The 16179-nt window shown below is 40.1% G+C and overlaps 2 protein-coding genes across 2 annotated transcripts; one reads left to right on the top strand and one right to left on the bottom strand.

The window, feature by feature from the left end:
- The first annotated feature begins 10996 nt into the window (after positions 1-10996).
- Positions 10997-12871, top strand: LOC111877344 (uncharacterized). The gene is made up of 4 exons (XM_023873864.3): positions 10997-11488; positions 11582-12013; positions 12102-12384; positions 12460-12871. The coding sequence occupies exons 1-4, from the start codon at positions 11063-11065 to the stop codon at positions 12600-12602; spliced, it is 1284 nt and encodes a 427-aa protein (XP_023729632.1). The 5' UTR covers positions 10997-11062; the 3' UTR covers positions 12603-12871.
- A 932-nt stretch (positions 12872-13803) lies between these two features.
- LOC111877342 (uncharacterized) lies at positions 13804-16179 on the bottom strand. The gene has a single exon (XM_023873863.3). The coding sequence runs from the start codon at positions 15613-15615 to the stop codon at positions 13894-13896; it is 1722 nt and encodes a 573-aa protein (XP_023729631.1). The 5' UTR covers positions 15616-16179; the 3' UTR covers positions 13804-13893.

Genomic DNA, 16179 nt, shown 5'->3' with positions numbered 1-16179 from the left:
TGAGTCCTTGGTTCGTCCCGTTGTTCGAACTTCCGGAGCCTTGACCATTGCCTCCTCCGTTGTTTCCTCGGTGAAGTTGTGCCATAGCCGCTGTGACTGCAGCAGACACGGCTGCCTGGAAAGCAGTGGAGTCAACTTCCGGCGGGGTTGGTTCGGGATTTCCGCGAGTAGCTGGGCGAGGCATCTTTCTGTCATGAAACGGAAAGATGTTGAGTGTACGTGGTTTCGGTGAGGTTATGATCCTACTAACTAGGTATAGGGTACGAACCTAAGCATTACTATCATCAGGCATGCAATCATAATGTCTCAACACATAGTAACTGAGAATAATTTAGCAAAACACACAAAAGTTTATTAATATTATCCGCATTTAGTACAAGAAAATTCGCTCGTAGGAGCATACATAAGTAACGCTAATCCGACAGCATAACGGCTCCATGAGTAGTGTAGTCACTTAAACATAGAGCCGGAGTACATAACATAGTTACTAATATCCTACTACGATAGGTCTATCCCTAACCGCGATGAGCTGCGTCAGGAGGTGGTGCCGAAGTCATATGCCGAAATGTTGTGCCAGTAGCTGCGCCATCTCTGCCATGTCTCCTATAACCTCATCCCTCTCATGCTCTGCTTGCACTGCCCGAGCCTCCATAGCATACAGCTGTTGTCGCAGTGCAGCGATCTCAGCTTCGAGGGAACGGTTCTCTCTTGGGGGGTTCACTGGTGGGGTAGGGTGATCTGGTTGTGCCTCGTCCTCGCATGGCGGGATGGGGTCCTGGGCCCCGTCCCGGCCGTCTTCGTCGTCATCGTCGGGCTCTCCAAATTCGTAGTCAGTGTCTACATATTCGTCGGGTTCGACGTCGTGTGCTTCTCCTGGATTCTCTCCCGGCTCATCCACAAGCATCCCGTGAGCTACTAAGGCCTGATGAAACTGGATACCCTGCTGCTCCTCCTCGGGCTCCTCCTCCTCCTCTAGCCACCCGTTGTTTCCCTGATTAGGGAAGTAGGGGTCTCCCGGGTGATGAAAACCAGCCATGCTGTCTGCGCGAGTACGTAATTATGCTACATTATTCCTAGGGTGCTATGACTATTACACAGACTAAGCAAATATTCTCTTTTTGGGTGATAGAGGGTAAAATTTTTAGGTTCCCTGGCTATTCCGATCTCATCAAGACATGTGTTAGTTTTACCTTGGAGAGAATGTAGTTGATCAGGCTACATTCACTCCTTGGTATCGCTAAGAACAGTCCCGAATTAACCGAGATACCAGTATTATGGTGTTTGATTCAGTGTTAGGTCCTTACTCCTAATGCAAGCAAGTGTATTTTATTCATTTGTTTTGTTCAGAGTTATGTTAGTCCCTCTTTTTGGTTTATAGTTGCATATCAATGTATGGCTCGACATGCTAGTTCACTATAAACAAAGCTCTGATACCAACCTGTCACACCCCCGAACCAGACGGCGGAAACGTCCGGGGGCTGTCGTGACTCAATTGAATACCATAACATTGAATATATATGAAACAAACAACATTCGTCACCATTCATCAACATAATACAACCAGTAGTGTTTACATGTCATACATTGTTTGAGATATTACATTTCCAAAAATTAATATTGTTTGGTTCATTCAAAAATAAACTGCAACCGTCACTGAGCATGATTTCCCTTGACTCACTGGTTTCCTGAGAATACAAGTATTTTGAAAAACGTCAACATATGAAATGTTGGTGAGTTCATAAGTAGTGTTTGAAATCGAATGTTTATATTGTTTGAAAAACCACCAGAAAATCCGATATTTTCTGAAAAGAAAAGCTTTCAAAAACATTTGTGAAGATCCATAGGTATGCTTGTTTGTTTCTATACTTGCAAAAATTGTTCATTTAAGTTGTATGCGTTTAAAATCTGTATGTGATAAAAACCCTAGGGAAACCCGATGTTCCCCTAGTTCTTTTGAAATCCGTTGAGTTGCGTTGAAACCATTACAAAAATAGTAGTATCGGTCCCAAGCGACGTTGGAAGGTTCTCGAGCATTGATTATTTACTACAAACCCGCATTACACAAATGCCCGGTTTATAGATATACCAACGATTCCCGAAGGCGTCGTCAGTACTAATCACGTTATCCAATCGCCCGGACTATGAGTGGTCCCACATCCGAAGAGAAAGAGGTCACGAAGACCCCGATAACTCTATTAACCGGCTGGGAAAAATGTGTGCGAGGGGTCCCCGACCCGCCTCGTAAAATGTGTAGACTTTTCTAGCAATACCATGGCCCTTGGGGTCCAATGGTACGAGCCATTGAAAGTCACCCTACGTTGTGCCAAGTCGGTAAGACTCAACACTTCGTAGAAAAAAAAATGTCTTCGGGCCTTAAGATCAGGTCATTGGGCTAGCTAGGCCCAACAAACAAGATTTTACACTTTTGGGGCCCGAAGATGGTGCGTAGACGTCTGTGCACACTCGTATGTATGTGTATTACCAATCGTTATTTGTATGTATCAAAGAGTTAGTGGTTGTAGGTTTCCATTGGCTCGAGACCGAGCCAATTCGTTTAACAACGACTTTTGGTATTGTAATGAGTTGTATTTCGTTGATAGTTGAGGTGTCATTATTTGATCACATTGCACATAATGAATCAGCCTTGAAATATTTCTGTTTTCAGCCCCTCATTATTTGTAAAAATTACATTTTCAACCCTTTTATTTAAATATTTCCCGGTTTGGTCCTTAAACTATTTTTCTTGACATTTTAACACCAAAAAGTATTGAAATTAACATTTTCCAGCATATTTTTCATAGAAAACAGATTAAGTCCCTGAAAATGCAGTTTTTCTCGGTTTTAGCCCATCTTTTCGCAATTTTGACAATTTTGGCCCAAAATGGAAAATTTTTGCAACTTTGGTCCTTTTTAAATTTAAAAAGCATTTTAAACCTTTGAAAAGGGTTTGGGACACTTATAGTCCACTGTTTTACAGAAAGTTACAGTTTTGGCCCTCCAAAACAGAAAAATTCGCATATTGGGCCTTATTGGGCCGAAATTTGCATTTTTAGCCCAATAGGCTTGAAATTTATGTTTTTAATCCACCAATTGAATAGAATTCCAGAAATAGCTTTATTGAAACTGTTTTAACACATTTCAACCATCAGAATCTGTAAAATGTCATTTTGGGCCCTTAATTTTGTATTTTTCACATTTTTGGCCCAAAATGTGTGTTTTTAGCTTAAAGAAAATTGTTGCTAACCACTTGGCTATTTATCTAGTACCACTTATTATGTAGGAACATATTTGAAGCTAATATCATAAAACATGAGTTATATCTCGGTTTTGAGGGGTTTAATGGCTAGATCCAACATTAAAACACATATAAGCATACATATAAGCATGGAAATCATACAAGGCATACAAACACATATAGATCTACACTTTCACTTGTATTCCCCCCCACAAAAACTCTTAAAAACAGAAAATAGGGGTATGAATCTCACCTTGGGGTGTTGGTTCGGTTTTTGCAAGGAAAATGGAAGGAAAAATGAAGTGTTTTTGGCCTTGGCTCCCTTTGGTGAAGATCTTGAGTTTGAGATGGTTTGAGGATGCTAGATCACGATTTTTGTATAGATTAGGGGAGGATTTTGATAACAAAAGAATTTAAACCATAGATCTATGCATAATCTTACCTTAGATGAAGAATATTGTAGAGATTTCCTCTTGAAAGCTTCCTAGAACTCGAGATTTTGGAGAGGGGAAGGAGAGAGCTTCTTGAGAGAATTTTTGAGAGAATTTTGTGAGATGTGTGTGTGTGTTGGTTATCCTCGGCCGAAACAAGAAGAGAGAGGGAGAGAAGAATGGAAGTGATCTTTGAAATGAAATGCATGGAGAAATGAGAAAATGCATGGATATCCTATGGGTAAAGATGAGGTGTCACTTGAAAGTCAACTCCTTCTTGGGTTTGGGCCTTGGGCCGAGAATGGGAAGGAAAAAAAAAGGTTTTTGGGCTTTTTGCTCCTAAGCCCAACATTAGAGGTAGTTTAGGGTATTTATTGGACTTATAAAATAAAATTGTGATTTTTGTGCTTTATTAAGCTAGGTTAGGTTTAATTATGGATCAAAACTTGTGTTTTATTTCCTTCTAGGTTCTACCTAGCCCAAAATATTGGAATAAACGAATGTGGGTCTAATTAGAGCCCAATTAGGGTCCTAAACCCATGATAGTCCAATTGGAAGCTTATTGGTCCATTTGGATCCAATAAAGAAGTCTTAGTCCAAAATGGACTTAACCAAAACTTCTAGGGTCTCCAATTGTTTGATGACTACTTATAGTACTTGTATCTTGCATTTGATTAAAGTTTTTGATTCTCATTAACTTGAATGCATAGATTACATAGCTTAAAATTTACAGTTGTGACACCTTCCTTCCATTTGTCCGAGAGAAATCGAAAGTAGTGCTCGTATATGATATCCGATGAGCTTCCTGTGTCGACATATACATAGTGAATGGTGACGTCTCGTATAGACCCTTGGATTACCAGCGGGTCGTCCTCTCTCTATCCCATCGGCCTTGGGTCAGTCATTGATAAAGTTAGGCCTCGCATCTCCTCTGTGATGTCACTTATATTGCCTTCATGTTCCGTCCTTCCTCGCTTGTGGTGTATCGTCAAGATTTCCTAGCGGCAATTTCCTCCTCTGGCATTGTCTTTAGGGTTTTATGCGTCGAACTTCGCGCGTAGGCTTCAAACGATCTCCACTATGTTTCCCTTTAGCTGCATTTCCTCCATTTCGTGTTTCAGGACCGAGCAGTTGGTTGTGTCATGCGTTCTGCTCCAGATCAATCTCCCTCTCCCTCGTCCTGGCAATCATAGACTCCAGGGTAGGGCAAGCTGAAAAACTAACATGCTCCCGAATGTCGGCTCGCAGCATGTCATGATAGCGGGTCCTCCTCATATCCTCATCCCCCGCATACTGGGGCACTAACAACGCCCTCTCCCGGAACTTAGCGGTGATCTCCGCCACAGTCTCCGTCGTCTGCCTCATATCTAAAAACTCTGTGACCAGCTGTTGAAGCTCGACAGTCGGCGCAAACTCTGCCTTGAACCTGGTCACAAAGTCCGACCAGGTCATAGCCTCAACAGCCGAGGCTCCCAATGAGTCACTGACGGACTCCCACCAATCTCTAGCTCGGTCTCGTAAACATCCTGCTGCATATCTTACCTTCGACCCCTCGGGGCAGAAGCTGGTCAGCTGTGCGGAGTCAATGTCCGCAATCCATCGTCTGGCAGCAATGGGGTCCTTCGCACCATGGAAATCCGGCGCACCACTGCCCCTGAAGTCCTTAAAGGACAGTGTGTGAGATCCTGACTGGCCAGATGCCAAGTCACTCCTGAACGCCCTGAGGCGGTCCTCCATCAGCTCAACTATCCTTTCCTTGATCGACCCGAAAATGATGGGGGTCGACTCAAGGATGCCTCTGGTGATCTCTGACGCGATGAACTTGTGTAGCCTCTCATCTACTGGCTCGGAACCTGATCCCGAACCCGATCCCTCTCCAAAACTGCCAACTGTTGGCCTCTGACGTAGTACCACCAATACATACAGGCAACTATTAGTGATACTTATACCTCTAAAGGGATCACATCTATTACAAGTTCCCCAGTCTTGTCTTAACCTTCCTTAATTCGGGTACGGATCCTCTGCTTTCAGTAGTACGGGCCCATACTACCTTCCACATCTATCCGTACCTTCCTCAAGGATTGCCTTGACTCCACCAGATCCCTTTTTCCATTGCTGATCTCTGCTACTCTTATCCTAAGCTTACCCTAGGAAACCTCTGACTCCACCCAACCCAGTCCTCAGCTGCTGAAGGTCTCTTTGTAATGCCAATTAGCCATTACCTGAATACAATCACATGCAACGAGGCTCGGATAATCCTTCGAGTAAGGGACTCATCCCTACAACGGTTAGGACTCAAACAAGAGCTACGCAATAGGGTCAAATCCAACACTCTGAGATTATTCAACCCTGATCACATGTGACTTTAACGTATTCACCTAACAGCTAACTCCCATCACTTAAAGCCCACATAGCACAAAGCAAACAACATTCGGACAAAAGGGAACAATCTCAAGCAACTCTATCCTCATAATAGGAACTGCACTAGCATACAATGCTAAGCTCATACTATCAGGCATAACCTAGACAGGCTATGCTACTGCTGTCTACTTAATTCTAGCATGCAACTCTCATAAGCTGAAGCACATAAAGCAGGCACATAAGGCATCACTCCTAGATCCTTAGTCCTATTCTAGCATGCTGTTCTACTGAAACTGATAAACGTAACATAAACTTGTATGGGTACTCTGGGGAATACTTACTTGAGCTCGGCCGGTCGTGCTCATCACACACTTCGTTCTTTCTCAAAAACTCTTTACTTAACTTTTAGAAAACATTTCCTTTTACAAAGTCTTTTAATCCCTCGATTTGAGTTCAGACACCCCCGAGGGTGTGTCCGAATCCCTCAAACCAGGGCTCTGATACCAACTTGTAACGACCCAATTTTCACGCCCAAAAATTTCTTTTAAATTAAGTGGTTTGTAAAACATTTGTAGTAAAACATCATCCGATCATATCATTTCATAGAACATATCTCGTGTCTGAAAACCCAAAACATGAAAATAATAATAATGTCAGAGTACAATCCCAGAACATCTCATAATGCGGAAAACCAATGTGTGTGTATGATGTGTCACTACCGCGCCAGCTCCTTCCCCTTCGCTGAAGAGGTACCTGAAACCAAAACTGAAAATTGTAAGCACGAAGCTTAGTGAGTTCCCCCATCATACCACATACCATACAATCATATCACATACATACCGCCAGACATTTATGGGGTGCCCGATCTACCCGGTACGACCATTCTGGGGTGCCGACCTACCCGTGTCAAGCCGTTCTGGGGCGCTGACCTACCCATGTCGAGCCATTATGGGGTGCTGACTACCCTTCGGTCCTAACAACCGAACCTCGGGGACTATTTCACCCCTACTACTACTATCACATATATCATAGCATAATCTATTGTCAGATATGGGTGTCCGACCTACCCTTCGGTCCTAACAACCGAATCTCGGGGCTTTTCCCCCTCCTACTACCTCTATCTCATACAACATATCATGCTAGCAACTAAACATATCATGTCATACTGTTAGGCATATCTAGGGTGCCTAACCTACCCTTCGGTCCTAGCAACCGAACTCTATCACTATCACATATCATATCACGCTAGCATATAACATATAAGGTAGTAGCAACACAGATGAATATCACAAAGACAAACATCTAACATACGATCCCTACTGGTGGGCCGGCATTGTGGTCGTAGAACCACGGCTACCGGAAGGTAACTCACCTCGTAGTAGCTGCTGAACTGTGTGGAAATCCTCTGACTGTTGTCGCTGCTGCTCCGGAAATCCTCCGGCTATAATTCCTACAAAACACTAGTCAGAAACTGACATCTACTCTTAGGGTAAAATTACCATTTTACCCCTGACCAAGTCAAAGTCAAAGTCAACTTCTAGTTGACCTGACTCGCCGAGTTGGCTCGCCAACTCGCCGAGTCCCTATCCTTCCATTAGACCTCAAACCCGTCCCTACTCGTCGAGTTAGGCGATAACTCGACGAGTTTTTCCTTCTAAATGAACATCAACTGAATCCTCATCTGACTCGCCGAGTTGTATGAACAACTCGTCGAGTTCATCATCAACTGATACACAGGTCCTGTCCTTGACTCGCTGAGTTCTATGAACAACTCGTCGAGTTCATCTTCATCCTTAAGAAGATTGCCTTGGACTCGCCGAGTCTGTTCATGCACTCGCTGAGTCCCATGAATTTCCAGAACAATGGCTTAGTCCAGTATGTTGGGTCACCCCTTGGGATCCCCTTAAAACCTTTCCACACTCAACTGGGTCCTTATGACCCTCAACTGATATGGGACATAACCTTGGACTCTCCGAGTCCAAGAACGGACTCGCCGAGTTGGTCACAACCACTCACTGAATCTTCGATTTCTGATGTACAACCCTTGATCAAAATGTAGATCTAAGCTTCTACAATCGATCTAGCACGTAAAGTTACAACCTTTACGTGCTTGCATGGGACTTTAAGCTCAAAAGGTCCTAAAACAAGCCCTTACAATGCATGGGGCCTTCCTTGAGTGCAAAAGCCACTCCTTTCTGCCTTGTAACCCCTCTAAGGACCTAGATCCAAAACATCAACCTCAAACCATGCTTGCAATCATGGTTGGTGACCAAAATGGCTTGGAAAAGCCCTAAAACTCCACAAAATGGGATCTATCAAAAGAGCAAGCAAGGTATAGACTTTATACCTTATGAAGTCAGCAAATGATGCTCAAAACCGAATCCTTCTAGCCTCCTCTTGATCCTTCAAGCTTTTCCTTCCTTCCTTGGATCACAAAAGCACCAAAATCACTCCAAGGGCCTTAGATTGCTTCAATAACGGCTAGGGTTTGCTATGGGGGTCTTCTGGGAGCAAATGGGACTAAGGAGGCCGAGTTAAGGTGTTTAAATAGGGTGCAAACCCTCAGATTAGGGTTTTTGCCCAAACAGGGTCTACTCGCCGAGTCCACAACTTAAACTCCGCACCTCATCCCGCTTCTACTCGGCGAGTTGGTCCTTCAACTCGCCGAGTCCAAGACCAAATGCAAAATATTTAAAGATTTAATAAAAAGAACATTTACCAAGAACCAGGTGCTACATTTGTCGAAGTCATTTTCTATGTACATGATTTACCATTAAACCCACTTGTGTTATTCACGAAATATCATTTTGACCGGCTATTACGAGTCTAGTTGATTTACTTGTTCAAAAAACATCATCAAACTCACATTTGTATATCAAAAAATACCATTAACTAACATTTTTATACACAATTTACCATCAAATTAACTTTTATACATATTTAGTCACTTTCATCTTTTTCGGCCATTGTATATTTTTCGGTTATCTTCTTTGATACAATTTAAAAGAAGAAAGGTCACACCATTTACATGTTCATTTTTCAAATACTGCAAGCATACAATCTCCTCACTCTCTTCTTCGGTGAAAACGCCCCCATCCATCCCCTTACTCATGTCGTCACTCATAATTCCTTGGTCCTATCCCTTTTTTGCTACTTTGCGAAAAACACATCCCATACATCACTCTCTTGCCCCTTTCTTCTTGAACGAGCAGCACCAATAACACGTTCATTCAAGGATTTTAGATTAGTATCTTGGTGATGATGGTGAATGGTGGAGATGGCCAGTTGTGGTTGCAAATGTATTGATAGAAGATGGTGTTTATTGTTAGAGATAAATTATGTTTGTAAGAGGTGGATGAAGGTGGTAGGGTAGGTGGTGTTGTAGGGAGAAGATGGATGAGACAAACTTAATGATAAATTGTATATAAAATTAATAATGATAAATTATGTATAAAAAATCATTAACATATAATATCCGTTCATAATGATAAATTTTAAATAGCTCATATGACTTTTAATAGTAAATCATGTATATAAAATAAAAAATAACTATGTACAAAAATGATATTCATTACCATACAAAATCATTTTCTCTATTATTATCTTGGCCTTTTAGGTGAAAAGAAAAAACTGTAATGATCAAAATACAATAAAAATGGGGAAAATGACTTGGGAAGGTAATTAACTTTTCGGTAAGTTCACATCTGTGTAACTATATATATATTTTTTTGTACACATCTAGGTAACAAACTTGTTGGAAGTGTTGACATATGACCATTATAACCGGCTGTAGTAGGTTACATCCTAGATGTGAACACTTTCAACAAGTTCGTTACCAAGATGTGTAAAATAAAAAAAAATAGTTACCCAAATATAAACAAAACGAAAAGTAAGAGTAAATTACGTGAATGGTCCCTGTGGTTTGGGGGAATTTGTATTTTTGGTCCCTAACTTATTTTTTTTAACTCGGATGGTCCCTAATGTTTCTTTTTGTTGCGCATTTGGTCTTTGTCTTATCTAAAATACTATTGTGCCCTTATTCGTTTATTTTTTATTTATGTATGTATTTTTATATATTTTAAAAAATTAATAGACCTCGCATATGTGTATCTCCTCGTCTTTATTGCTCAATATCATTTGATTTAATAATTGACCAAGCCCCTTGTTGTGTGAAAAAACCTTCCACTTCAATTGATATTTTTTCATGAAAAGCGAACATGAGATAATAAATGCAGTGTTTCACTAAGATTTCGAATAGTGGTCCCGAATTCAAGTTGATTCTATTTTGCCTCTTCCTCACAAAAAGACGTTCAAACAATTCCCAATCATGGTCCTTGCGTATCGAATCATCCCGATAATATACATTGTCTCTTCATCTTTAGTGGGTGAAGAGATACAAATATGCAAGGTCTATTAATTTTTTTTAAATATATAAAAAAATAAACACACAAATAAGAAAATTAATTAAAAAATAAATTAATAAGGGCACAATAGTCTTTTTAGGTAAGACATGGACCAAACGCGCAACAAAAATAAACAGTAGGGACCATCCGAGTTAAAAAAAAATAAGTTAGGGACCAAAAACACAAATTCCCTAAACCACAGGGACCATTCGTATAATTTACTCTTACTTTTCGTTTTGTTTATATTTGGATAAGTATTTTTTTGTACATATCTAGGTAACGAATTTGTTGAAAGTGTTCACGTCTAGGATGTAACTTGTTACAGCCGGTTATAATAGTCATATGTAAACACTTCCAACAAATTTGTTACCTAAATATATAAAAAAAAATAAAAAAAAAAAAAAGATAATTACCAAATATGAACTTCCGAAAAAGTTAATTATCTTCCCAAACTCATTTTCCCATAAAAAGATATGAGACCATGAATATTGAAGTTTGAAGATAGTCTAGGGACCATTTTAGTAGTTTCTCACTTTCTCAACCAAAGTCTTATTTCTCCTTTGACAATTCCCTTCCCAGTTTAGAAAAAAACGCCCCGCTCCCTCCACTTGCATTCTCACGCACGCGCAATCATGGCGGTGCCTCCGTCGGGAACTGGAAGCAGCTCGTCGCTTGAAGCACCTCTCGTTGACGCCTCAGATGATGCCGACGATGCTCAGCTGGAACTAGCCTTGCAAAAACTCGAATCGTTCCTCGGATTTTTCGGTTTCTGTCAGTACTCTCCTCTTAGCACCGCCGTCTCGTGGATCGTCTTCTTTGTGGTCGGTGTGGCGGCGCCAGTGCTCTTGATCGTCTACTCCTTCTGCACCGACTGCTACAAGTACCAAATCAGGAGGTTTGAGCTTGAGATTCTCGTTTCTCAGGCTATCGTTGCCGCCATTTCTCTGCTCTGTGTTTCTCATAATTTGAGGAAATACGGTGTCAGGAAGCTTCTCTTCGTTGATCATTACGATGGATACGCTGTTTTGTATCGGCAACTCTACATCCAGAAGATCTACGTAAGCTCGAACTTTTCCTATCTCCGTAATTCTGTTAGTTTATAAGTGAACTGTGCTAAGAACATCTCTCTGTCGTTGGCTCTAATTCGGTAGGGTTTTTTCCGAGGGCTTGCTTTGTGGTTATCGGTGTGTTTTTTACTGAAGACTGCTCGTGAGATCACTTGCGTTGTTTATCTGCATCATGATTCATGGTGGTTATCTGCTGCGTATCTGTTAGTCTCCCTAGTAACTTGGTCATACTCCGCCGTAGTCTTCTTATCAGGAACCGCTTTGTTCAATTTGGTTGGCAATTTACAAGTGATACGAATTGAAAACTACAGCAACATTCTAGAACGAGATTTGGATGTTTCTGTTTATATCGAAGAGCATATGCGTCTCCTCCATTATCTATCCAAAATTAGCCACAGGTTTCGAGCGTTTCTTCTTCTCGAGTTCTTGGTTGTTACAGGAAGTCAAATCTCAGCTCTCTTACAGACAACTGAAAACCAAGGAATCATAAACTTCATAAACACAGGCGACTTTGCTGTAAGCTAAAGTTACTTATTTCCAAACTTGGATCTCCATTCTACAATTCTAAATCTAGTTCTTACATCTCTGAATGAAATATATGCAGGTATTATCGATTCTTCAGCTTGTAGGAATCGTTCTTTGTTTATCTGCAGCTGCAAAAATTTCACACAGAGCTCAAGCACTTGGATCTGTTGCTTGTAAATGGCATGCACTAGTGACATGCGACTCAAATGATTCTTCTCAATCTGAAATATTAATCGACAACAACAACTTGGAGGCTAATCGTAGTTCACAGAATGAGCTGGAATCAGGGGATTTTGTGCCATTTGCTGTTCATAACCAGTTCGCTTCTTCTACTTCATCATATCACAAAAGACAATCATTTGGTAACCTATGTGGTAACAATTCTTGGTTTTTATGCTTCTTTTTTTGATAATGAGTTTTATTATGCTGTGTTGTAGTGGCGTATGTACAATCAAACATGGGTGGATTTACTGTTTTTGGATGGATCATTGATCGAATGCTAATCAACACCATCTTCTTCATTGAGCTGTCATTGATCTTCTTTGTGCTTGGTAAGACCATTACTATCACACTCAGGTAGACATGATCTATGTCGACTCCTCTTCATACATCTTCACTCTCTAACATGGTATGAGCAAAGCAACAACTAACAATGGAGCAGACTTATTTTTGTTGGTGTGCTGCTTGATAGGGATTATATGTAAATCATATAAACTGAAAATAGATTTTAGGTTATAAGGTTATATCTAGTAAAACCAAAGTTGTACCATGGATAATGGGCATAATCTGTTATATGATTAGATATTGTTATTGCTAATATTATTATCAGAACCCTAATTATTATTATTATTTGGGTAGTCTGTTATGATTAGATATTGTTTTTGGAAAGGGTGATGATCGCCACACAACATTTTTTTAGCTACACTACAGTTTTATACAGTACAATGATGTAAAACATAAATTTATATGAATTGTTGTGCATGACTACAGTTTTTCAATTTTAAAGTTCATTGTCTTTGGAGTTTTTTTGTCACGCTTTTTGTCAATTGTTGGTATTTTGTTGTAAAATTACCTTTACCTTTTTACCCATAGTTTTTGTATCTATTGTAATTTTTATTACCCACCTCTCGTCTTCTTCATCATCTTAATCTTGTATTTACCCCTATGTTTGTGGAAGTTCCTCTGCAAGGAAAAAGAATTTGTAAACATGAAAATAAAGGCATTATGAAAAAAATTCAAAACCAAGTTGAGAAAAAACATACAAAAATGAAGCTGCAACGAAACGATGTAAAAACATTAAGTTGTAGAAAGATTATAACAGAATTTGTAAAGTGGTGCAACAATTAAGAGAGTGTTTGGCTTAGCTTTTGTGGGGCAAAAGTCCTTTCTGTAAAAGTTGTTTTTTAAAATGTGTTTGTATTAACTTTTGAAGGGAAAAAATCAAAAATTAAAATATTTGGTTTAACTTTTACACGTAAAATGACTAAAAAGGACTAAAAATGACATGGTTTAACTTTTAGATGGGTTATAAATATAATTCAATGTTTTAGCTGGTGAAAAGTCATGAAAAGTCACGATTTCGTGACTTTTCAAAAAGCTAGAATTTACACTATAGCAAAAGTTGATTAAAAAGTCATTGTCATTTTACCCAAACATCTTTTTGGACTTTTTCTAAAAGATAAAGTCAAAAGTCAGTTTAAAAGCTAATACAAACACCCCCTAAGTTGGAGAAAATTTATCATAAAAACTAAAACTTAGAGCACATTTATAAAAGAGTTAAGTTGGCGTAAACCATCAAATGCATTAATAGTTGGAGCATATCAAGTCAAACATTATACATTACACCTAAAACAACATACATGTAAGAAACCCTATTTACAAATCCTGACACATTCAGCAGGAAGAGGACTCTCACGAAACCACCCATGATTAAGCGCTTCTTCAGCAGTAATTCTCTTCTCCGGATCATAAGTCAAAAACCTATTCAACAAATCAAACCCCATCTCTGTAAGCACAGGTGTCCCCATAAAACTAGCTCCAGGAAACCTCTTCCTCAAGCTATTACCATTCTGCTTCACAAAAGACGGTTTTACCCCTGGCAATTTTGAATACCCAGGCCAAATCTTCTCATTCGGGGTCCCAAGTGTCTTGAAAATCTTATCAATCTGCTCAATCTCCCTATTCCCATCAAAAAGGGGCTTCTTTGACAACAACTCCCCCATTATACAACCCACAGACCACATGTCAATGGCAGTTGTGTAATTTTTCATCCCCAACAAAACCTCAGGCGCCCTGTACCAAAGTGTCACCACCAACGCGGTATACGGCTTCACTGGACTCCCGTATTGTCTTGACATGCCAAAATCACAAATCTTTAAATCACCATTGTTGTCCAAAAGCAAGTTTGATGTCTTCAAATCTCTATGAATCACCCAATTCTCATGAAGAAAAGCTAACCCTTGAAGAAGCTGGATCATGAGGCGTTTCACTTCACTTTGACTGAATGGTTGCTTTGTTTTTTCCATGTAGCCTTTGAGTTCGTGATCTATGTATTCCATAACCATGTAGATGCCATTGAAATCGTCTGTAACAACTTCCTTCATTTTTACAACTGATGGGTGTTGGAAAGATCCGAGAATTGTGATCTCACGTAATGCTGTTACAGGGAAACCTTCACGCTCTTTCCCCATTTTTACTTTCTTTAATGCGACTATTTCTCCGGTTTTTTTGTCTCTGGCTTTGTATACAACACCGTATGTGCCTTCACTTATTTTCCCTAGTCGTTCATACTCGAACACGTTTCTACAGGATGGCATCATGCTTACAGGGGATTCGATTCTTTCATAATCATCATCATCTTCTTCTTCTTCTTCATCATCAAGAGACTTGGACTGTTGATCTTCCTCAGCAGATAAACATGACATTTGTTCAATCGTATCTTCAATGTGTTCTTGCTTAAATTCACCACTTTCGGGGCTAGAATTGTTGGTGTTTGATGCCATTTGTGGGGAGTCTTTGAAAGCCCACTTTGATTTGGATAGGTTTCGTTCCTCCACATATTCTCCATCTTCTTGCTCAGGTTCTTCATCATGTTCTTCGGGTGTGTTTGTAGCCAATGAGCTTGATACTCTTGATACTCCCACTTCATCTGAAAGATTGGATACAAGAGATTCAACAGGAGAAATTTCGATCTTCGTGTCTGCAATAATATCTTCAAACTTCCCTTTGGATGGAGGAGATTGATAGGGAACAGTTTTGGTAGGAAGGATTCTGTTCTCGGAGGATATCTTCACCTGCTTCTCAGCTCTATCCCAGACAATAGGCGAGAATTTCCTTTTCTTGGTAGCGTCAGATCTTCTTGAGTTGTTTCCAGAAACATCGTCTGCTTTGTTTCTGTTTTCCAGCCCATGATGAATCGGTTGTGAAGACGTGCGACGATTGTCCCTGTCATAATCACCATCAACGTATCGATGTCTTCTTTGATCATGATCGCTAACAAAAGATCTGTGATTATATCGATTGTTATAAGAAAGAGTTTCTTCCTCGGAACGACTCGAGTAGCTTTTCCTCGAGATCTGTCGTCCTGCCGCCATAATTAGCAACACCAACAACTGATTTTAAGCAACCAAATAACAGAACAAAGAGATAAAAAGATGAAACCCTAGCGGAGATCTAAATATCCGGCTAGGCTACAGCCCCCAAAATTCAACAAATTCAATCGCTTTTCCTTTTGAAAACAAAATTTGTAACGAGAATCCCTAATTCGTAACCCCGAACAAAATCCCAAACAGAAAGCAACAGGATATTGTTCGATTCAATACAGAAAATACAAGGAAACCGAGTATCAGAAATCAATGTGAATATAGCAGATCTGTCAAATTGATTATGCGATGTATGAAATTAGACAGTCAAATCGGTGACGATCTTCGTCTTTCGAACCTCAAATTATGATTTTGTTTTTTGAGGCCGAAAATCAATCAAAGGCGATGATATTTCTTACCGGAACACGATTCTTCAGACTCCGATGAACAACGATGGTGGTAAAATGAAATCGACGGCGAATATCGATCGAGATTCGAACAGCCTAGCAACCTTATCCTTCAACAACAGCCGCCCCCAAATCGATTTCTTTTTTTGCCCTCAAATAATGTTGCTTG

The sequence above is a fragment of the Lactuca sativa genome, chromosome 4 (genome assembly GCF_002870075.4).
Source record: "Lactuca sativa cultivar Salinas chromosome 4, Lsat_Salinas_v11, whole genome shotgun sequence".
In the NCBI taxonomy this organism is placed as follows: domain Eukaryota; kingdom Viridiplantae; phylum Streptophyta; class Magnoliopsida; order Asterales; family Asteraceae; genus Lactuca; species Lactuca sativa.
Note: the sequence above shows the minus strand (reverse complement) of the source record. Positions and strands in the feature narration are given on the sequence as shown.

Coding starts and splice junctions, on each gene's coding strand:
- LOC111877344 (XM_023873864.3), top strand. CDS start 11,063: ATGGCGGTGCCTCCGTCGGGAACTGGAAGCAGCTCGTCGCTTGAAGCA. Junction 11,489..11,581: donor TCTACATCCAGAAGATCTAC/GTAAGCTCGAAC, acceptor CTAATTCGGTAG/GGTTTTTTCCGAGGGCTTGC. Junction 12,014..12,101: donor TAAACACAGGCGACTTTGCT/GTAAGCTAAAGT, acceptor AAATATATGCAG/GTATTATCGATTCTTCAGCT.
- LOC111877342 (XM_023873863.3), bottom strand. CDS start 15,615: ATGGCGGCAGGACGACAGATCTCGAGGAAAAGCTACTCGAGTCGTTCC.